Source organism: Meleagris gallopavo, chromosome 2 (genome assembly GCF_905368555.1).
Source record: "Meleagris gallopavo chromosome 2, MGAL_WU_HG_1.1, whole genome shotgun sequence".
In the NCBI taxonomy this organism is placed as follows: domain Eukaryota; kingdom Metazoa; phylum Chordata; class Aves; order Galliformes; family Phasianidae; genus Meleagris; species Meleagris gallopavo.
Genome location: NC_139405.1, coordinates 15760545 through 15783572, shown reverse-complemented (window position 1 = coordinate 15783572; position 23028 = coordinate 15760545). Strand labels below are relative to the sequence as shown.

At 47.7% G+C, this 23028-nt stretch overlaps 1 protein-coding gene across 6 annotated transcripts in view; it reads right to left on the bottom strand.

Moving 5' to 3' along the window:
* Positions 1 to 23028, bottom strand: part of SLC8A1 (solute carrier family 8 member A1) — a 98877-nt gene that overhangs the window by 7666 nt on the left and 68183 nt on the right. For 2 of the 6 annotated variants that reach the window (XM_085219072.1, XM_085219071.1), the window contains exons 3-9: positions 7234 to 7340; positions 4863 to 4883; positions 4190 to 4207; positions 4066 to 4080; positions 3673 to 3741; positions 2768 to 2898; positions 1917 to 2016 (exon numbers count right to left, since the gene is read on the bottom strand). In XM_085219072.1, coding sequence (XP_085075198.1) covers positions 1917 to 2016; positions 2768 to 2898; positions 3673 to 3741; positions 4066 to 4080; positions 4190 to 4207; positions 4863 to 4883; positions 7234 to 7340 — 461 coding nt within the window. Of the gene's footprint in view, positions 1 to 1916; positions 2017 to 2767; positions 2899 to 3672; positions 3742 to 4065; positions 4081 to 4189; positions 4208 to 4862; positions 4884 to 6847; positions 6952 to 7233; positions 7341 to 23028 lie in introns of all 6 variants that reach the window. The other 4 variants (XM_085219073.1, XM_085219074.1, XM_085219075.1 and 1 more) reach the window with 4 other exon arrangements.

The window sequence follows — 23028 nt, the reverse complement described above, 5'->3', positions numbered from 1 at the left end:
CATACCATTACAAAGGACCTATTGGGGAAAGCTAAATAAGGCAATGACCAGTCTGGGAAAAGTCCTACTCAGCACCCTGCTGGGAGGGCAACATTACACACATACCATTTGGCTTCAAAGCATTTTTGCAGTTCAAGATCAACATGTAAACATGGTTTCTCTAGAATAACTTGATGGAAAATCATGTGTTCGTTGGTTTTAAAGCACTGCACTCACCATGGCAGAAGCGGTAGCAAATCAGGAGCATGGTATTACTATTTTGGCTAATATAAATAACCTATTCCTGTGCATTGTGGTGGATATAAGGAACATTTTTTCAGCCTGGGAAGCTTGCACCTGCCTTTTTTTGCTTGTTGCACAAAAGCTGCTACTGGCAGGATACACTGTGCTGTGCTGACATTGTAATTTTGCAGCAGGTATTTTAATCCTTTTCCCAAGCTACTTGGCAGCAAGACTGCTGTGGATCTAGATCTTTAGGGAGATGATAAAACAGACTGAAAAATGAACATGAGTGCTACTGTCATAATGCTCATCCACCTCTGTCTGTCATTTTGTTAAGCAGGAATAATGGCTCTCTTTTGAATTGCTGGCCAGATCCTGCTGAAGTGAATCGAAACACAGAACAAGGCTGGGCAGTGACACTCTCAGGAATAAGCACACCAATTGCAGGATGTTTTTGCTTGAGGAGCTAAATCCTAGCAAAAATGTAGGGACAAACTTCTCTTTCCCAGATGCAAGGGGACAGGTCATTTCCACTAAATTATGTCACACTTATTAAATGTCTATTAATCATTCTGTTAGCACTGATGGTAGCTGTATATTCAAGGCATGACAGTGGTGAGGCTTTCACATAACTGCAGCCTTTACATGCGTCACAGAGATGAGATCCGAGTACCAGTGATTATCTTTGCTTTAATATGGGATGCAATTAAATAATTGATTCTGGCATAGATTATTTTAACCATATTAGCTATGAAACCTGCAGCGAGGATTGTCTTGCATGATATGTTCATTCTGTATCTGAAATAATAGGAAGCTCTTGGCTGGAGGCTCTAAGAATAACTACGATACAAAAAGAGGGATGGCAATTTGAGGAGATAGCTGCTGCACGATGTCCTGTCCTCATTTTCAGATGCAAAGGGTAAATGGTACAGCCATCACTTTTAATTAATCTGTGCTGGGCAGAGTTTGCCCTGTATAGTAGAGCTCGAGGTAGGAAATGTGAGTGTTCCCCCAATCCTTTTCAAAGCCAAATTATCCAGGTGGGCTCAGATTGCCTTCCGTTGTGATTTAATCTCAGCTGGTTGATTTTGCCTTAATGCTTGCAGACACAGAACCCAGGCTGGGCTGTAACATCCAGCCAGTGAGTTATAATGTCCCCAGTTGTTGAAACAAAATCTACCTTTCTCAGAACTGGGAGCAGTACTGGGTTGCAGAGCCATAAATACGGCTGGCTGGAGGAGCATTGCTGTCCTGAATGCAGGGGATCAAGGGCAAATTTTTGGCCATCAGAGGGGGATGCAGAGGCTGTCTTCAAGGCCTGTTACCCTGGCCCTTGCACAGCCCCCACTGCAGGGAGCACCAAGGGCAGGGAGCAGTACCACTTCCTACCAGCACCATCTGTGCTAATCTGAATTTAAACACAGCGTTTGCACCCCAAAGCTCTCCCACTGAAATCACTTTTCCCTTCTGCCATGCGGTAGCAGCCAGGGTGGTTCTCTGCCGGGCACTACAAATACACTTACTGCAGGAGGTTTCCCGTGCATCAGACAAGGTGATCTCACCAAAGGGTTTAATCAGCTGCCTTATTTATGCAGCCTCCTCTTGCTCCACTATGATCCATATTACTTCTACAGCCAATCTGAGACATGAGTGAGGTTGACTGTAATTCACCTGGAGCCGAAGACCAAACTCACCCGCGCTGACAGTAATAGCCTCAATAAACTGCTCTCTCCAGCTGTTTGTGCCAACCACCAAGGCCAGGTTTGTCTTCTTAATGAGCTTGTCCACAGTGTTCTGCAGATGGAGATGCAGAAGAGAGAATCAGGGCCATGAGGCTGGAGATGCTGGACTAAAACCCACCAGTGCTGGTGCTTACAGCTGTATCTTTATGGATAAAGCTTAGCAGAGGCTAAGTTCAGGTCAAGTGCCCCTGCAGTGAAAGCAAATGTAAGTGTCAGCAATTCCTCTTATTGCCACTCATAAAGACCTTTTGAATCTGCTCACAGTGGGAGTTTGAGTGGTCTTGCTGGAGGTTTAACAGCAAATAGCAGTGAGATGCTGCAGCTCATGTTGTTCGTAACACCTTGGGAGGATTTTTTACTGGGCTTCTTCAAAGAATTGTAAATAACTGGAACTTGAGTAAGATACTGTGTGCTGCTCAGGAGGAGAAGTTCAGTGCTGCTGGAGAAGGCAGGAGATGCTCCTGGGAAGGCTTCACCACAGAGTCACAATGACTGCTTGCATTTAGGGTATCAGCCCTTTGCCATAGGAGTCCCACGACCAGGGGGAGTACTCAACCAGGGTCCCACGACCAGGGACCACTCAAGACTGAATGTAAATAGAGTGTAAAGCATGGCTATGATAGCAAGCTTATATTTGAAAACAGCTTGCTTGTATAACGGTGATCACAGACTGCTGTCTGAGCCCTAGTGATGTCAGGAGCTGCCCTGCTTTGCTGCGATGCCATTAGCATGTGTTTGCCAACGCTGTGCAAACTCAAAAGCCAGAGGAGATGAAGGATGGAGGCATGAGATACGAGCAGTACCTTGAATTCATAGGATTCCTCAATGATGACTTCAAGCTTGGTGTGCTCCCCCAGGACAGGGCGACCCATCTCTGCGATTCGACGCTCTTCCTCCTCCTTGCTGGTCAGTGGCTGCTTCTCTTCGTTCTCCTCTGTAAAGCAAAGAGCCCACCTGTGAGCCAGGCCCAGCTGGCCACTCCATTGAGCTGGCTTCCCATCAGCTGGTGGTTGGGAAGCCTTTGGGGGAAACATGAGCAACAGAGCAGGCAAGAAGAAGGAGGTCATGGAGCGATAGATGAGGCAGTTTTGCTGGGAAGTGGTAGCAAAATTGGTTTGCAACTTGTCCAATATCAAGAAGAGTTGAGTTCGCCCTTAGGGTGGAGGAATTGTGTATTGCCTGGTGACTGCTGCCTCTCCTACAGAGTTGCTGGAGAGAACAGATTGCCTCTAAAGCTACTACGATTCCTAGCTCTTCAGGTCTACGATTAGCATATTTCTATCACTCCACTGCAACCGGACAGAGCCACCTGCAGCCCCAGGCCTGAGATGGGCATGAGACCCTCCTGAGCAGGACCTGACCTTGAGGGAGAGCAGCCTGGCAGCTGCAGAGCATGGGGTTGGAGGGAAGAGCTGGGCTAGCACTGTGTGAGGAGCCATCCCCAAGGGCATGAATTGGTCTCAGATGTTAAAGAGCTGGCAGTGACAGGACTGCAAGAGCCACGGAGCTGATCTGCACCTTTGCTGACACCTTTGCAACCTCAAGGCAGGGGACGTTCTGTCACCGTCCCTGAGCAGACCCCCACGTTGCTCTCTGCCAGCCCCCCCCATCAGGGCCCAAGGGGAACCAGGTTTGCTGAAGAAATGGGTTAATCTGCCTGGGTCAGTAAACAAACACACCAATCAGTCTGTGTTAGACCCTTGGGTACCTCGGATGGTGACCACGGTGCAAGGAAGAGGACGCTCTCTAGCCTGTACCTTCCTGAAGACAGGTTTGCCTATTGGAGCGATCAACAGGAGATCAGTCGGAGGCACTGCATGCCCCGTGCACACCCATGTTGTGCTGTTAGTAAACTCTATGTCCTACGCAAACGGGGTTAGCGTGGCTTCCACCCGGCTGCCCCACCGCCTGCATAGAGCTGCTCGTGGCCAGAGCCTTGCTATAGCCTCAGGCATCACTGACAGTGCTCCTGAGGGGCTGCTCTGCAGCCTGCTGGGCCTTTTCCCAACCATCATGTCCTGCCAAGGGCCACATGCGTAGCAGGCTGGGTATGCTATGAGGGGACGCGGTGTGAGCGAGGGTGGCCTCACCACCTGCTTACCCTTCCAGAGTTTCCCTCCAGGGCGGAACAAAAGCAAAGAGGAAACCAAGAGGAAAGAGCAGGATGAGCATACAGTCAATAGGAAGGGAAGGGGGAGGGACAGGGGGAAAGCAGAAATCCGTACCTGTGATGGTGAAGCCACCTAGACAAATCAAAAAAGAGAGAGACAGAAAGAGAGAAAGAGAAAGAGAGAAAGAGAGAGTTAGCATCATCACAGCAGTCCTCTGCAGCCTACAGTGACATGGAGGACCTTCCCTGCCCCACATGGGGATGGGGGCTGATTCCTTACTTCTAGCTTGGAGATGGCATGGGGACACCCTGCCCAAAAGTATTTGTAATTCCCTGGCACCTAAAATAGCCTGCCAGGGGCCTTGGGATGCTTCACTTCCCTCCCAGTCTTCCAAACAGGAGGTATCACCTCTTTCAGATGGGTTGGCCAATTCTGCTGACCGTAAGTCACCAGCCCACTCTATTTTTGCCATGTCAGCATAGGTGGCCATGGGCTAGTCATGGTGCAGTTTCGTGAACCAGGGTCGTTGGCGGGTTTGCTATGCCTGTTACTACTCCACTCCCAAAAAATGTTCTTTGCCATGGTGGGTTACTGCTCATTAACAATGACTTTTGGGCTCTATTCTGAGGGTTGATGGGGCATCAGATACCTGAGCTTACTTAAATAGTGCTGACCGCCCTAGAAGAGAATGTTGTGAGCAAGGAAAAACGTCAAACAAAATCAATCATCTTCTGAAAATATGCAGACAAACTGGAAAAATGGAAAAGAAAAAGGAATGCACGCTTACCAAGCTCATTCAATAACAGCGCTGTGAAGGAGACAGACAGAGACAAACACAGAAGAAGAAAAGTAAATGAATAATGAAATCAAAAGGAATATTCACAGAAAAACTCCAGATCCCAGGGCAGAGCTTTCAGATCTGTAAAACTGCAGGATACCATTAGTGTTGAGAGAGATGCACTAAAAATAAAGGAATGAAAACGTTTCATGGGACTGTGGATTTAAAATAAAAATGACTGCAGACACGGAGTGGATATGAGATAAAAGGCACACTCCCAGAATTCATTTTTCCCCTTTGAATCATATGTGCAAGATCTTCCATTGGTCTCAGGGGCAGTTTTGCCTTGGAGGGGGACACAACGTGTCCCGTGTGCAGTGGGTAATGGCTTTGACCTCTTCCAGCTGCTTAACGGGGAGCAAGAACTACTGCTGACAGCTGTGCTTCTAACATATGGAATGAGAGGAAAAAAGTCTGGGGCAAAGTTTGGCTCAGGGATCTGCTTACTCAACATTTGAGGTTTTTGAAATGAAAGAAAAAAGCTCTCCTTGGTGCATAGTGGGTCTCTGGCTTCCAAGGCACAGACCGCAGCGTGGCTACATGGCCCAGCGGTGACGTTTCAGGAGTGCTCCCATCTGCAGGTTGTGAGCGCTGCTGACCCCATCTCGCTGCCTCTTGTAAAATCAAGCACAAAATCTGGCTCAACAAAAAAACCCAACACAGCACGGCCAGAGCAGCAAATAGCATCCCTTTAAATCCTGACTTGACTTTCAACTAGCTAGTTTGCAAAACTGAACATCTCTCAGCTACTCTCAGATTGTGACCAGGAGAGCGAGAAACTGATTTTTTTTTAGCCTGACTCCTCCTACCAGTTCACATAATGCAGCTAGCTACAAAAACCAGCAGGAAACCTGACAGAGAAGATGGCAAAGCTGACCTGCATGGCACTTTTTTGGAGGGGGAATGCAGCATCACTGCCAGATATTAGGCTGAAATAGAGAGGCATCTCCCTGCTCAGCATGGGAACTGCTGGGGACCTTCTCTGCCCTGAACAGTAGTATGTGCCAGCCCTGTGGCTGCTGCAGGGAGAGCTTCTGTCCCAGAAACCAGACAGGTAGGACAACCATTCCTGCCAATTTGTTACAAAGGCTTTCATAAGGGACTGTTGTAGGGCAACTAATTATCTTAAGTAGCTCTAAAATTGCTTCTTGCTTGGCAACCAATAGCATGGAGGATTAGCCTTGACATTAATTTTTAGTTAATTTCTTGGGAGGAAAAAAAAAAAGAAAAGAAAAAAGAAAAGAAAAAAGCAAGCTTGGAAAACGAAGTGAGCCATGCTTTTCGGGAAGGTCTGTAGTTAGTTGAGAAATGTTTTTATTTTATGTAATGAAAGAGGAAATTGTTTTTATTATTCCTATGAGGAGCTATTATCCAGTGCAGAGCCATGAAACTTTATTTGAGTGTAACCTGATTTCTCCTGGATTGATTGCATCTTACAGCATTACCTGCTTGTGCCGTGATTCTGAGCTATTTTCAGACCCTAGTGCTAGCGTAAAAAAGACTGAAACAACTGCTCTGGCCATGCATTTTACTTCAAGCAGAGGCTACTTTATCTTCTGATAAAAATGATGCAGCACTGCTTGCTTCTGGAGGCTGGATTGATTTCTACTGAATTCTACTGATCTTCTACTGAATTGAATGAAGCTGCAGCTGCGGGGTGGTGGGACGATACACTCAAAATGTCCACGGGGGCTGGCGACGCTCATCGTCCCCTGCCTGGATACCGGGGGGAGCCCTTGCCAGTGAGACAGCGTCCCCCCCAAAACAAAAGAGAAAAGAAAACAGAGTAAAAAGCTGCAGGGGCCAAGCTTCGAAGGAAGGAGGGCAAAACGGCCGGGAGCCAGAGTGCGAGGAGAAAGGAGTGTGAGAGTAGGGAGACACAGAGAAAAGCGGACGGCAGCGTCTCGAGAGCTGGTCTGGTGTTACTCTCACACCTTTCACTCCTCGTCGTAGCCACACCGGGTCCCCAAGCACAAGGAAGAAACTGCACTCTTTCTCATACTCCTCACGGTCAAGTATTCTAAGGGTAATGAATTTCCTGTGGGAACACAAGACAAAGGCAAACACATGATTGGCGTCGCACGCGCATGCAGTTCACGTCCGCCGTGGTGCCGAGATGGTTGGGGAGGGAGGGAAGCGGCTGCACATCCCAATGGGGCAGGCGGGGAAGGGCAGGAGCATCCCTGGGGGTTTCTGGGGGCACAGCTCCTGCCCTTTTCCGCAGGCGCTGCGGATGTGAGCTCGGTGTTGCAGGTGCTAGGCATGAGTGAGCCAGACAGGGACACACAGGCTGGGCTCAGCCCCGGAGCACGTCCCCCACCTTTCTTCTCACTCATCTCCACCAGCCGGGGCTCCCCGATCTCTAGGTAGAAGGTCTTGTTTTTCTCATACTCCTCATCATCTATCACCTTGATTGATATCGTTTTGCTGGAACAGAGAAGAAGAAATAGAGATTCAAGAGTAAGGGGGGAAGAGGGAGGTGGGAGACAGGGAGAGGAGGAGGGTGGAAAGGCCAGGAGAAGGAGGCTGCGGAGAGAGAACAGTGGATTTGGTAGCACAGCTAGAGGGGCAGCACAGCCGAAAGCAAAAGGCAGAGGCTGAGAGGGCAAGAGGACAAGCAGGGAGGTCCATGGGGTCAGGATGCCTCCAAAAACTCTAGGTGCAAAGCAGCCCCTTGATGGCTTGCTCCCACTTAACCAGCCCCAGCACGGCAAATCTGCAGCAGTACCATCGGCTGTTCCATTTGGGCTTTGTGGGCTTTGGTGGACGAGTTCAAGGGGGATGCAGCGGTCCCATCTGCTGCATCCTCCTAGGCAGAGCCCCTCTGCCTAGCTGACAGGTATTTGGCAGCAGAGGTGACGTTTTACTCTCTTTCACAGCAAATACTGCCAAGCACTCGGAGGAACAGCCAGGATGATTTCTTGTGCCGTTTGCTGTGAGTCAGAAGTGTATTAAGTTTGCCCTTCATGCTTATAATGAAACCATTTACTCAAGAGCAAGCGATGGCTGTGAAAAGTGTAACAATGCAGCACAGTATGGAGTAATGGTATCTTAGAATGAATATCCGTAATAATTTGTTCTGTTTGTAATTATCGCTGCAACGGTTTTGTACGTAGGAAAAATGGTTACCAAGCATGCAGCTGATCTTGCTATGCATTGATGAGTTAGGGGAAATTATTGCGTATTAGAAACCTAATGCTCTCAGCCAAGCTATCAGAGGACCTGACAGAATTAGCAGAATGGCACTATTTCAGAAACGTTACTCGCCAAATCAATAATTCTCCTGACAACTCCCATTAAAATGCATTCTGCACCTTCCCTACACATATGAAACAAAGCCCTTCTCAGGAAAGTTAATTAAAAAAGCTGTCTTCAGCAATGCTGAGGGCAGCACAGCTATCAAGACGTAAGCTTCCTATGGGTGTGCTCTGCCTTCCTACATGCGGGATTTCTGAGCCCTGCAAAATAATTCTCTCTCACAAGAAGAAACTGGAAGAAGAAAGCTGCTGCCAGTGCTTAGACTCAACACCAACAGGACTTGAATATGGAGCCTCTGGGCTGAATCTCCCATTGCCAGTAGGTGTTGCTGGCAATGAAGTTTTCTGGCTGCTATTTCCAAGGTGTGAGCAAGTGCTCTGTGTCAGGCAGACACGTGCACTGCTCATTTTTTCTGCACAAGGTTAGAGGAACAAACAGCAAGTCTGCTCACTGGATGCATTTCCAATCAGCAAAAAATTGCTGAGGCAAATTTGTTCCTGGGATGATACTGCAATCCCAGAGAAAAGACTTTCCTTCTGATGATGTTCGAGACCACATCTGCTTGAGAAACAGCTATATGGAAATAACACAGATTATTCTTAGAGCATAGATCATCTTCACTGCACCGCATTTTGCTTCCTGGATTCTGCAGAGCACCCTGAAACCCTCTCCACTGTGCCCCAGCCGAACTCCTGGGTCCTCAGTAGGAGAGGAGTTATTGCCTTTCCCAGTGTTATGCTCCAGTTGAGTGCATGGGAGGATTAATCAGACCAGTGATGCATTCTCTGCTGGTAAAAGAAAGCACTTGGATCAGCCCAGCCATTCATGGTTATTGCAGGGAAGCTGGTGCCATGAAACATCACGGACATTTAGTGCACAGACACTGTGTGCGTGGAAGATGGATAAAATATTGGAGAAATGTGCTTGGTGCCTCCTCTTAGCATTGCCAAAACCCATGGAAGCCATCTGGGCCCAGCATCCACCTCGGTGCTCGCACCAACAAAAAGTTGGGCAAAATGTTGCCAAGGAGAAACCACACAAGTGTCTGCGTTTCTGTATCAAAAATTGCTTGTCCCTGAGTCTGTAGCCAAGGCAATCTCTGAGGGAATGATTTTCAGCTCATTTCCATGCACCAGCAATCAAAGAATGAAACAAATCTTGCAGTACTGCAGCTCCAGCTCTTCTTTCCCAAAAAGATTATGCCTTCAGGGACACAACATCCCTACTCTTGCTCTAAGCCCTGTGCTCTCCACCAGGATAACAGCATTCTTTTCAAATCATGCTGTTTCAGTTAAACTGCAGAGCTCTTTCAGCACAGCCGCCACGCACAACCGTCAGTCACTGGAGCTCATGGAAAGCTTCAGTACCAATCTCTTGGTTGGCAATGCCCTAGAAGGGTAAGTACTCTATGAACAACCTCATACACAAGCAGGGACAGGTCCACGAATGATAAGTTAGCTCAGACTGGCAGGAGCCAGATGGAGGACAACAGAGGAATATTTCTCTGCAAGTATTTTTTTGACCAAGGCTATATCAGACTATGGTGGCATCACAGATGCAAGGAGCTGGGACTCCCACCTCAACTATCTCTGCCAGACTTGTCTCTCTTGTGGGGTCAGGAGTGCCTGGTGGCAGCCTGCCTGGAACTTACATTCATTCTGAACCCGAATATCTGCACAGTCACTGGGCAAATTCTCCATGTGCTTGCAAAAATCCTGCTGCTCCCAATCCAGACGGTATCATTCAGTGACGTGAAATGGCACAAGACCCTCTCATGACTCAGACAAGCACTGAACACAGCAGAGCATCAGCAATAGGCTCCAGAGAGATGCAGGCAGGACGTGCTGGGGGATGTCCTCCTTGACAGGTCCAGATGTCCAAGAGCAGGGATGTGTCAGGTCCAGCACGGATGTCTGGCTGTCTGCTCGGGCTCAGCATGGAGAAAGATGGCTTTCATCACAGCACAACACATCTGTTAGCTCTCTTACAGAACCCTAGCAATGCCTTTTTAACACTGCTTTTGTTTTTTCCCTTTTTTTTTTTTTTCCTTCCTTGAAGTGAGAGGACAAGGCCAACTATCTCCACCCTTGGAGATGTGCAAAACTTGCCTAAGCTACTGCTCGTGCTATGATGTTGGTCTTCTGAGCAGAGGTCAGACCAGAGACCTTCCAAGGCCCCTGTCCACCTTCACCCTGCTGTGCACCTAGATCAGAGATCTTATGGCTAAGAAAGCATCACTGTGCTCAGTGAGCTGGTGCTGCAATAACTAAGTGCTGCATGTAGTCAGTCATGGTGTGTGCCCTGTGGGACATGAAAATAAACATCTCTAAGCACAGATGACCATCTGATACAGCAGCCAGCAGCTAACTTGATGATAAGCACGTAGCATGCTTTTGCTGCTGGGACAGACACTTATTCCAGAATCAACAGAGACAGTTATGTTCTTATGCAGCTTGTCACCCATTCAACTTCCAGCAATCACCCAGGAGAGCTATATGTATAGACTGGAGGACTTCCAACTCCAGATTCACTACGACAACATCGAGGGCTGAGGGCCGTGATGTCCTAAGTCCAAATCCCACAATAACTAAGCACTTCCCAGCCCAGTGGGTCAGTGATGGCAGTAAGAGAATAATCACAAAGGATGCATGCTCTGGAGATGATGTTTTGCTGGGGCTGTCCATTCCAGCCTGTGTTCTTAGACTCCTGCAGAAAGCTGCCACATTGATTTCTCATACATCTGCTTGTCAGCCAGTCACTTAATTAGTCACGGTTAAAGCTAGAGATGGCACGTGGCTGGAAACGCTCCCTGCTTCATGCAGTTCATGTAGGTGCTGGAAACGGTGTAGAGGGGCAAGCATGGCCCAGGGGGCTGCTGCAGGGCATAAAAATCAGCACCAGCGCTGAGTAAAACCAAAGCCAGTGGCTAAGGCCAACTGAACTAGACCTAAGCCATTAGAAGCAGGGAGCAGATCCCAATGCATGGCTGGAGACAGCCACCAAGAGCAAAGCAGATCTTTCTCTTCCCATCCCCACCTCCTCCGGGGTCTGCTGTCCATCTGCCTTGCTGTTTTCACCTTTTTGGTGAGCTCTCATCTGCCTGGAGACGGCAAGGGTTCAAGGCCCTGTCCATGCTGTGAAAGATGCAAAGAGCCCTAGCTGCTCTTGTGCTTCCCTCTGCAGCACACACCTTTTCAGACCCAGATGCCGGAGAGCATTTTTGTGCACTTAGCAGCTTCACTGCTCACATTTCTGACAGCTACTCGAGGAGGGAAGTTGTCTTGTTGCTGGGAAGTAAAAAGGAGGAGATGAGGTTTTTCTTCCACCGGTTGACAACAAAATTGCACCTGATAGCAAGAGGTGACAGCTTTGTGTGCAGAGGCCCTAAGATGAAAGTGCTCATCCTGCCTGCAGTTGACACACGTCTGGCAGGGGACATGTGGGAGGTACACGCAATGTCCGTTGTGCCAGCGCAGGGACACCTGCTCCTGAGGGACAGAAGATGCAGCTGTGGAGCAGAATGTACAAAACAACTTATCACATGTGGTTTGTAGCTGTTACCCAGGGGTCTCTGACAGAGGCAAAGGTTCATTAGGGTTTCTGCCCCTTCCATGCAGGGCCATGCTGTCTGGAGGCCTCTACCACCCAGCTGTATGGGGAGGGAAGCAGCAGCAGCAGGCTATGATTCTGTGTGGAAAGACACAAAGATCGTGCAGCCCAATCTTGGATCCATTTCATGCCAACAGACAGGAGATGTCCCCTCTGAGGAGTCTCAGTTCTCTGTCAGCTCTCAGCCACCAATTCAGGCTGCCTAAGGGCCATAAAATCTCTTCTGGGAGACTGTGAGACTCACAGAGCTCAGATTCAGCCTCTTCTCTAGATGCACAAACACTAAAAATCCAATGGAAGGCAGGGGGAGCCATTGCAATCTCCTCCAGCACAAGCATAAAGGCAGAGCAAAACCCCTCACCTCTAGGGCAGGCTCAGAAATAAGATGTGCAGTGGCCTGTAGAGGCTCAGCAACTCTCTGTACCAGCAGCATGGTGGTCCTGACTTTCCAAGGGACAGACTTGTGGGAATCCTACAAAAACACACTGGAATAGGGTGGACAAGACTCCCGGAGCCTCCTGGCAACTCAAAGAGCACACATATGGAGAGTTACAGCACCTGCATGTCTGAAGAGAATTTCTTGCACTTTTTTTCTTCTGAAGCATCCTCAGATGTTTTGAGAATGAGCAGGTGATCAGATCTGGAGGGAGAGGCTGTCCCTTCAGCTCCATCACTGGCAGTGCATGGATCTGCCCTATCCCTCTCATTGTGGTAGCACACTGAGTCAAGAAATGACCATCTCCAGCACTGCCAGCTTTATCCCAGCAGCACCACATGGGAAATGCTCCGTGAAACACCTGACTTTACTCATCCCCTATCTACCAAAAAGCAGAGAAACACAGCCCTTATCCTCAGATAGAGCAAAGACCTGAGTGATCATTCCATCAACAGTATGGAGACCATGACGGTGACCGCCAGTAACAGAATCATCCTTGGTTCAAAGATTTTTCCCACTTGCAGGATCTGATCTGAAGAGTTCCTTTGCAAAGATGCCCACTGCCTTTTATCATAGGTGAAGGAGAGATATGAGACAGAGAGCATACACGGTGCAGTAAATCCAAACTCCGTGCTAAATGGGTGTGAAAGAAAGCAATTGCAAAAGTGGTCCAAACTTTGCTCTTTCTATTGCTCAAATCTGGAATGACAACAACTTGCCCAGGTGGTGAGAAAAGCATCTCAGGACACTGATGATGCCACAGTTCTACTGCAGATGCTGGGGATGGACAGTACACGGCTGAGCTGTGGGAACCAGACAGGGCTCCTGGCTTGCTACAGGTCCGACTCCATCACATATGAGCTTTGGTGTGCAAAGCTTGCAGGTGGTTATCAGCATGACACGTACTTCTTTCCACTGGGCTAATTAGACCCCCATGGAGAATAAATTGCACAACTGACTGTAGATGAAGGTCAAATAGAAATGGGAGTATGAGGGGAGACAGGGGTGATGGCTATCCCTGACCCCGCGCTGATGGGATCCCATGTTTGTGTGATGCCCCATGAGTCAGCCTTGCAGGGCCTTTTTCAGAACCGGTGCTTGCTTATCCAAAATGTCCGTGCTTGATGAAAATTTGCCTGAAGCATGCTGCAAACATGACGTGGAGGGCAAAGGAAAACCTGCCTGAAACTAGGCCTGACACATGCTTTGGGAAGGGTAAAGTGAGCAGATTTGATGAGGCAGCTCAGTTTGCAGGTCCAGCAGCCCAGATCTGAATGGAGCTGTACAGCCTAATGTCTGCAAAACGGTCAGCACACCAACCTGGCACTGAGATTCGTGAAGGGTGGGGAAACAATCATTTTCCCCTCACGTCTGGAGCCAAAATTTATTTGGCTGCTCTTATTTTCTTTGTTGCCCCGCACTTCTTTTTTTTCCGAGAAATCAAGCTCACTGAATCAATGCTTCTAAGAGCACAGATGATGTGTTGTTGTCATCTCCCTGGCAGCATGAAACAACTGCTCCTCTGGCCTCAGGATGCATTAAGTCTAAATGACAACACACAGCTCAAACACACAACGTTGGTCTGCTCCAGAGCGTCGCTACTAGAAGAGCCCTGGCAAAGCCGTATCTGTCCAGCCCATTCCCCCACAGCCTTGTGGAGAGGCAAGACATGGGAGGTAGTTTGCAGGGGCAGCAGAATCAATGATTTCACATGCAAGGCTGAATGCTGCTTTTAATTTCTACTTAGGAAGGCCATACTGGGCAGGATTTGTCAGATTAGAAACAAAACACTGCTTTTCTGGGGAATCCCTGATGTTTGCTCTGATCTGACTGTGAATTTTGCACTCTAGCTCATCTGCCAATGTCACATTTTCCAAAAAGCCATGACGCATTCTTGAAGTGCCCCAAAACAAAACCTGAACCCTCAGTCACACTTAAAGGTTTCACCATCCCCAGATAGCTGAAGGTGTGATCAAACAAACTGGAGTTTTGCTGTTCCTTCACACTCCCTTAGCTGTGTACATCAAGAGGTGGTGAGCACCTGGCACAGGCTGTCCAGAGAGGTGGTAGAGTCACAATCCCTGGAGGTATTCAAGAAGAGAGCAGATATGGCACTGAGGGACTGGTCTAGAGCAGTCACAGTCATGGGCTGATGTTGGACATGATAATCTTAGTGATCTTTCCAACCTCAATGATTCTATGATTCTATGAGCTACCACATAAAGCTCATTGGGTGCCTGCTGCAGGCAGGACCATGGGGACACTGAACAGGAGACATTCTGTCTACATCAGTGTCTGGATTTCCAAGGAGAGCATCACAGACAGTGCAGTGCAAGTGACAACGACTAGGAGAAAAAACACATTTAATGTGAATTTGATCAAAAACACCCCCAACAGCAATTGCTTAAGGCGCCTGGGAAAGCTGACAAGGCAGAAATAACTCAACCCCTGGCACTGCACTGCCTTGCCCATGCCAGCTAAAAACTTTCATTATTTCCAAAAAATTCAGCTTGTGCTGCAAGCAAAGGGTTGAGTGCCCAGGGCTCAGTCTAGCCCAATACTCTTGCTGCATATCAATGCTTGCAAATGCCATTTCTAAGAAGCCTTCAGAGTTCAGAGCCAAAAGTTGGTATTTTACCTCTTCCCCCACTCCTGGTTGTTCTCATACACACTTTCCCCAAGAGAAAGCACTTGGAAACTCATTCAATCGCTTCTCACTTCTCCGCACACCTGAGTACATAGAAGCTTTTCTTTACAGGCAGGTTCCTCTTTACAACAATAATTGCTCCGTTCTTCCAATAAATGCTTGTTGCCCTTCTCTGTGTGTGCCTGGCATAGTTGCCATGACTATGCTCCTCAAAGGGAAGACATCACTCTCATCAAAATGATTTTGGCACTCCTGAGAATGAATTTCAATGAGCAACAGCCAGCAGAGGGGACTTCTCTGCAGCCTTATAAATTATTTAGCAGACTTTGCTGCTTTTATGCTGAGTAAACAAAACAGAGAGCAGCATGCCAAACTGGGCAGCAAGGCTTCAGCACCAGGAATCAAGGCTGAAGGAAGCCTAGAACACATCTCTGGTGCAGCTCAGTGCTGCCACTGCAGAGAGATAGTATATGAACGTCAGTAGTGCTTCCTTCCAAAAGAAGGTACCTTTCAGAGTTCCTAGCATGGGTTTCTGTGGGAAACAGACTTTTGAAATGACCCAAACGCTCTGACAAGAAGTGCAAAAAGCATTCTACCATCACTACTTTTATCTTCTTTTGTCTGGTGATTGAGTGAGTGGCTTTGAGAGTGGGAATGTGCCCATGGTTCTGGTGTGCTGCTCACCCCAGCATGCCTGCTGCTCTCGACAACTGTTCAAACTTGGCAAAACATGCGTGCATGTGCACACACACAAGGTGCTGAGCAAAACATCTGCCCTGACTTGCGTGTGCACATTGATGCAGATGTGATATGTATCTGCAACCCAGCACAAAGCAAACATCCTACCTTCTCTCCATGCTGGGGCTCTGCAGATGCTAACGGGCTTCCGAGATACAGAAGAGCCTTTTGATCTTTTATGAGCTTGTCAGTGAGTGTCACATTGAACTTTTATTAGGAGAAGTTGTAAGTAATTGTGTGTCAAGGAAGGTTCCGATGCAACGCTCCTGTTTTAGCAATTTAAATGACTCGCTGCAGGGTGCCCACATGCTCCAGCCTCCCTTGGGCCATTCACCTGTGCTGGTCCAGACCTGGCTGAAAAAACACAAAGCCTGTGGGCATCAGCACACGAGATGCTGCTGTGCTGCAGGCTTCAAATTCCAGGGACGCTCATTTCTGACGACAGGAACCCCACCCCTGAGCTTCCCCCCTGGTGCTATGCAAAGCCATTTCTTCCCAGACCTTATCAGACATCTTCAGACCTCTGGCAGCTGCTATAGCAATTGGTGCTCAGCCCCTCAGAAAGGCATTTCTGAAACTGCCACAAGAGGAACAGAGGACTCTCATGGACTTCCTGGACTTGAGACAGGGATCACGTGGACAATTTCAAGAGCCACCACTTGCTGACTGACATGCTGTTGATTTGCTGCCAAATAAATTAAACTGTGAAATACAGTCCTCTCTGTTAAACTCTAGGTATGGAAAGTCTTTTTAAAGAGACATCACATCTCCTGAAATCCCCAGTGATCAGTGGGGTTAAAATCCGCGGTGGGAGCACTGAAGCAAACGTTTGCTAATAAGGACATTTCATTGTGAGACCTTTCATGCCTCCTTCTGGCGCTGAGATAGGCAGGACGAGGATGAAAGAATTCTGCTTTTCCTTCCCGTTACCAAGGAGACTGTTTAAACAAAGCTAAAAACAAAAGGAACCGGGTGGCCGAGGGGAAGGCGAGCATGGAGGAGCACGTGAGTGCTTTCTCACTGCTTGCTGCAAGCCCTGCCAGGGGCTGTCCCCCTCCTCGTGGGGGAGTGCGTAAACCTGGGTGAAGCTGTAAAGGAACATTTTAAAATGGCAACATAAAAAAGTGCCTAACCACAGGCTGCTCTTCGTGGCCAGTTCAGCACCTCCAATCACCATCTATATGCCCAGACGGTTGATGGACATATAAAATGCTGGATGAAAAATCCTACTGCAGAACTCCATGGAGGCAGATGCGCTGCATTGCTCCTGTAATAGTCAAAAGCCTGCAGCTAAAGCCCAGAAGACCTTATGCAAAGGCAGGGCTTTTCCAAGCCCTACATACTGCATGCTCCAGCCCCGTCTGGAAACCACTGACATGAGGTGGAAGTGGTGATTCCCCCATCGACAGCAGAGGCTAAGAGCTGGTTTCCATCCCACTGTGACCCCCTGCTTCAGACATCAGAAGGGAAACAGTTCCCAGATGTCATTTCTCCATCTGATCCTCGTCTCTTATACTTGCTCATCTGCATGATTGAAACCCTCAGGGCTTTGAGATTCAGGCAGAGCATGCTGAAGTGCCTGTAGTTACATCTGCCTGGGACTTTCTATGGAAACTTTGCCAGAGTTCAGCTATTGAGATGGAAACTTTCCATGTGGGGTGGCCACTGCTGAGAGAGTTACAAAGAGCCATCTCGCTGAGTGCTTCTTGCACTGAAGGCTCAGCTTAGGGGAGAAATAAGCTGCTTTGCCCATGTTTTTTTTCTTTTTTTTCCCCCAAACACTGCAGCGAGTAATTTTCTCCTTCTGCTTCACCAGAGAATGAAACTTAGAAGAAAGCTCTCTCCAGTGCTTAGGATGTGCCAATCCCATAAAAATTTGCTTAAATTAGACTGAGTTATAAGACTCAAAAAAGTTTGAAAACACGTAGGTTCCTCTGAACTGGCAGCTCAAGGTCTTGGAAGATTTCATCTCCTCTGGAAACGCTCCATCCTATCCCAGGGCCAACCTGACATTACAGATGCTGTGCTCTCAGCAGGGCTTTCCCTGTGTCTGGGAGTTGCTGGGGAGTTCTGTCCATGACCAGCTCTTCCTTTTCTGATCCTGATCCTGAGCTCGACTCTGCAAAAGCCAGAAATGGGACCATGCTCCAACATGCCCCTGGGTGCAGGAGGGACCCAGGAAACAAGCGGACAATTTAAAACAAGATCTAAAGGCACTCAAAACACCAAGAGATTGAAGAACATGTACGGAGTGTCCTTGGGAGCATCTAGCCTGGGCTCTGTGGGAACTGCAGGGATGGTTTGGAAAATGTTGGAAGGACAGAGGGCAAAGTTGCCCAAAGCCCTCCTAGTGCAATGCCTAGGGTGAAGGCAGGCAGAAACAAAGGTGTTGTTAATTGCCTTTGGTGACAGAAACCTATGTTGCTGTCAATCACATTCACTACAGTACCCACCACCTCGCTGTGATACCTATTTTCTGACTGACTCCCAATCTGACCATGTACGTGTTTATTTGTTACAGCCCAGTAATGATCCTCTAATAGTCACAGACAGCTGCAGCTCCAACTTTTCACTAAAGCTCACCTTTTTAAAAGTTATATAGGTGTTTAAGGTTAGCTTAACCCTAATCACAATCACTGCTGCAGGGCCCAAGCAAGGCTAGGCTTCTGGCCATGCGCCTGCGGCTTCCAACCCCAGCCTGCATCAAAGAACAAAAAACATGCCTTTTTTTTTTCTTTTTTTTCCTTTTTTTTTTTTTTTTTAAGAGAAGGAACCCTTAGTAATCATCCTTATTGTTTTCTAATTCAGAGCTGCCAGAGAGCCTGGAGGATTATTTTGTGCAGAGCTGTAAATGATGTCCCATGATAATGATTGCTTTCACTGATCTTTGGAGGAAAATTCCAATTTCCAATTGTGAAAAAGATATTTTCCATTTCTGTGCCTCAAATAAACAGCTTCACATCCAAAACCTAGCAGATAGGCTTCAGAAAAGTGTGCTTCCAAGCTCCCAGAAAGCCAGACAGAAATGCCCAAGGTGTATTCCAAATGGATGACGTGCAAAGCACAGCAGGGAGCAGACTCAACCTCTAGCCAGCTGGGTTACGTCCCTGCTACACATATGGTGCCCCACATACAGCAGGACCATGTATATTTAATAGGCACTTGCACACACACAGCCCAGAGAGTCAGGCAAAGCTGCAGCAGCCTCAGATATGCATAGCCTTGATACTGGATTGTGTTGAGAGGGTGATGGCACAAGCAGAGGAAACCTGTTTGCTGACATGTCAGGGCTATATCTACCATGAATTTTGTCCTTTATTAGGTCTGTTATTCACTCTATTATTCATGAGCTCAGCCTTGTTTCCTCAAGAGCTAATCAGAATGAGTAATTCTGGGACAGCTGCTTTGTCAGTGAGTTGCTCACACTGACTCCCCACCTGTTGTTCCCTCAGACAGTGATCTCCCTGAGAAGACAGGGTTAAGCTCAGCAGGGTTTTCACCAGTTAAGGGGGATGTTCAAGGCTGGATTTATGTTCACTCCTTGGCTTAGGGCTTTGCCAGCTGATCCAAACGTGATCCCAGTCTTAATCATAGTGCCCATACAAGCACAGCAGTACCTGGCTGCTCCATTCCTCACTGCCTTCATGTGGCCTTGAGGGAGTCAGGATTTCCATCCCAGGGAAAATTAGCAATATCCAGGCAAATCAAGACCAGCTGTGAAAGTCACTAGAGCCATTGGGAAATATTCAACCAGCCCATAGGGCTTCCCTTTTTCTAGCCTGTTGATAGCTACAGGAAACACACACGTTTTAAAGTTTTCACAACTGTGTTTCAAGAGGACTCATCAGCCTTATTTATTTATTTCTCTTGGCCCTGCCATCTCCATGAAGCTGCCTGGAAGTGAGGAAACATGGCCTTGCCGCATTTCAGACTGAAGCAGCACTATAGGTCTGCAAGCCAACGAGGAATAGCAGATGAGTTAAAAATATACATTCACATATATTTGCAATTATTCTTTGTGGCAAGCGTTTGGGAATTTGTTTTCTTGCTTTCATTGGGTTTATAGACCTTTCCAGATTTGATACTTAGGGAACATCTTTAGTTGCTATATCCAGCAAAAATTATGGCATTTTGATTTGCAATGTAACTGGCTATTCCAGCCAGCGGGCTCCAGACAGTCCATGGTAAACAAGAGGAACAAAGCTGGGAAGAGAGCTATGTGGAAGATTTCTTTGTGTGGTTTCTAGCTGTTTATTTAACTGAGATCTTTGCACAGGCTAGATTCCATGTATTGCTGCAGCCCAGACTGATGCTGGTCAGTGCGTGCTTTCAGGCTGACTTTTACCACTCTTTCTATGCAGTTGGGTTCAGCTGTGCACTCACATCACTGCTGGGTTCATCCTGTTCTTCCACTGAAAGAACTCAAATGCCTCAGAGAAAATTAAAGTTTCCAACTTCAGAGCTGGCTGTGCACAGCAGAGATTTGCACCGATTTGCATATGATTTGCATTTCATCTCTAATCACTGCACAAATGTGCGGAAAATACTCTTTTAATCATCTGACTGCGGGCCAACCAAGTAACCTCACTCACAGTTGGGAGCTGGCTGTCCCCTGTCACGGCATCAGCAGTGGGCAAACTAGGCTGCTTAGCCCACGGCCACAAAGCCACCCACCCAGCATGATACACTGAGGAACAGGACTCATCCCAGATCTCTGCCATCAGACAGATAGATGTCTACAGAGGACACTGCTCAAGCTGACCAGGGCCAAACACTGTGATCAACCCACTTTCACAGCCAGGACAGTCCCTCCAGCTCCGTGCAGTTCATTGGAGGTATTCATAGGCAAACCAAGACTCGTCGATCAGCCAGGTAGCAAGCTGAACCGCACTCATGCCAGCACTTGCAAAAAGGCTCCTCTAATTTCAAAAACAGACCTGTTTGTTACACCTTCTAGAGGTTTGCTATTAGGTAAGGACAGAAGATGGGAGATTCTTATCCAAAGAGGGAGTTCCTGGGGAAGTGCACTGTGACCTGGTTTCTGTTGGACAGAAATGGATGTTTGTGATCCTGAGGCCGAGATATTCAGCAGAGATCCCAGCTCTGCTCATGACCCACTGTGTGAGGTCTCAGGAGGATGAGTTAGGACAACAATTTCAGTGCAGTCTTTGGAGGAGGATACTGAAGTCACCCAGTCAAACTGGCCCAGTGCCCGGTGGCCAGTGTCACCCCAGTGGGCAACTGGCCAGTTCAGCAGCTCTGTAAATAATACGCCTTTTTAATGAAAGTACTGAACTGGATCTGGATGCTTGGCCCTAACAAATCCAAATTAACTGCGGTCTGACTCCAATCTGTTGCTATTTTTAGCCTCAAGAAATGATCAGACCATGGGCTGCCCAACTCCCTGGTTGTGAATCCTTCCAGCATGGTTTGAATCAGAAACTGATTCAACACAAGCAGCACCATTTCTGTTACTCTACTATGTCCATGATGCTGTCAACCACCCCTTCCCTCAACATGCCCATTCTGGGCTGCATTTCGATCCACGTGGATGCCTTTGGGAATGCCTTCACATGCCTTCACCGCAAAACTATCTGAAAGTGCACAAATCCCCCCCAGATTTCAAGGGATACTTGAAAGTTGAGTTCAGGATGCTTGATTCAAATTTAGGAAGAATTTCTTAGTGAACAAGCATTGAAATGGGCTGCCAAGGGCAGTGGTGGAGTCCCCATCCCTGGAGATATTTAAAAGATGTGTGGACCTGGCACTAAGGGACATGGTTCAGCAATTGGACTTGGCTGATCAGGTTGATGGTTGGAATTGATGATCTGAAGGTTGTTTCCAACCTAGATAATTTTGTGATTCTCTCATTCTCTAAAAATCACTTGGGTCAAAATGGAAAGGAAGATGTGATGGGCCTGAATTGGCCAAGAGGCAGAAACAGCTCATCAGCGTTGGATTTGATTGAGCGCTCTGGTATGTGCTGGCTGAAATGTCCCAGCCCGGCTGGTGGCACAGGAAGGGCTGCTCACATGTCAGGATGTCCAAATCTGTCTGCAAAAATTATGTCTCGCTGGGCTGAAGCCAAGTAGATACAGCCATGGCTGCCTTTCTCTTAACACCTCCAGGGCAACTATGCCAAATGCTTCTTCCCAGATAGGTACGGCGCAGCAAAAACAGAAACTCACTGATAATGGAGGTGTGAAAACCAGCACTGAGCTCATGCTTCACAGAAGTCCTGAAGGACTCCTTATCTCTCCTGCTCCATGACGGCAGCCATACAAGGCTTTGGAAAACAGGTTACGGGTTTTTCCCCCCTTGTAGTCCCCAAAGAAAGATGAAGTCTTTAAACATCTAGGCAGTTAGTGCTCTGGCTCTGTTGTTCCCCAAATTTCTGACCAGCAGAAGAAGAGGATTAAGTTTTGGTCTGGAAGTAAAAATTTGCCCTGCTGAAGACCAGGCATCACTTGCCACCAGATCTGAAGCGGCTCTGGGAGCACAAATGGCTTCTGGCACTCCTGCTAGCACCTGTGGTGCTGAGCTGACTCTGTTATATATCCCAGACATAAAACCTCCTTGCCCTGGAGGAACAAGGTGCTAAAAGAGGGTAGATCAGAACAGAATTCTTCCTCAGATATTCTCTTTATGATCCAAAAAAGGTAGTTTACATTTTTATTAACAATGATGCATTGCTCTATTATTCCAGGATGCATCCAGAGTACTTTACTCTATCATTTAAATGTCAATTCATTTATAGTCTTAGTTTCTATGTTAATAACATAAGGGTCATAATGTTCCTACAAGTATCTTCATCAGATTCTTGCCAAAATGAATCTCACTTGTAAGGAAGCAACTTCACCATCCTAAAAGCTTTCCTTTTCTCCCCATTTGAGCACTGCTCCAAGAGACCATTAGGTAACAAAGCTATTCGGCCTTCTGTCTCCAAAAATAACAACCAAACACCTTTCCCCAGTTGAAAGGCAAACTGTGGGATTCCCATTGCTATTTCACCACCCATTGCAGTTTCTAAGCAGATGGGGTGCAGCTCCACCAGCTAACTGCAAAAAGACTCAGCAACCCCACCCATAGCCTGGTACCTTTAAAAGGACATGGATGACCTTGAGATGCATTGCAGGATGTTTGTGCTAGAGGCAGCTTCTGCCACACTGGGAGAACTCATGGAGTGACTTTTCACCAGATCTCTCTGCTTTTCTCCCCATTCCTCCATGCTTTCGGCATGGAAGGAAGCCTCCTCTCCAACTGCATGCACTGTGTGCAAAACAGGGCTGGAGCTGGCTGCCGGGAGGTCTGGCGTAGCAAAACCTGGGGGCTCAAGGAGGGATTATCATGCGCCTGTTGCGCGCGTGGGACTTGATGTCCAGCTTAGTTAATGCCTGCTTAATCGCTCCTAAGCCACTCTGTTCTGA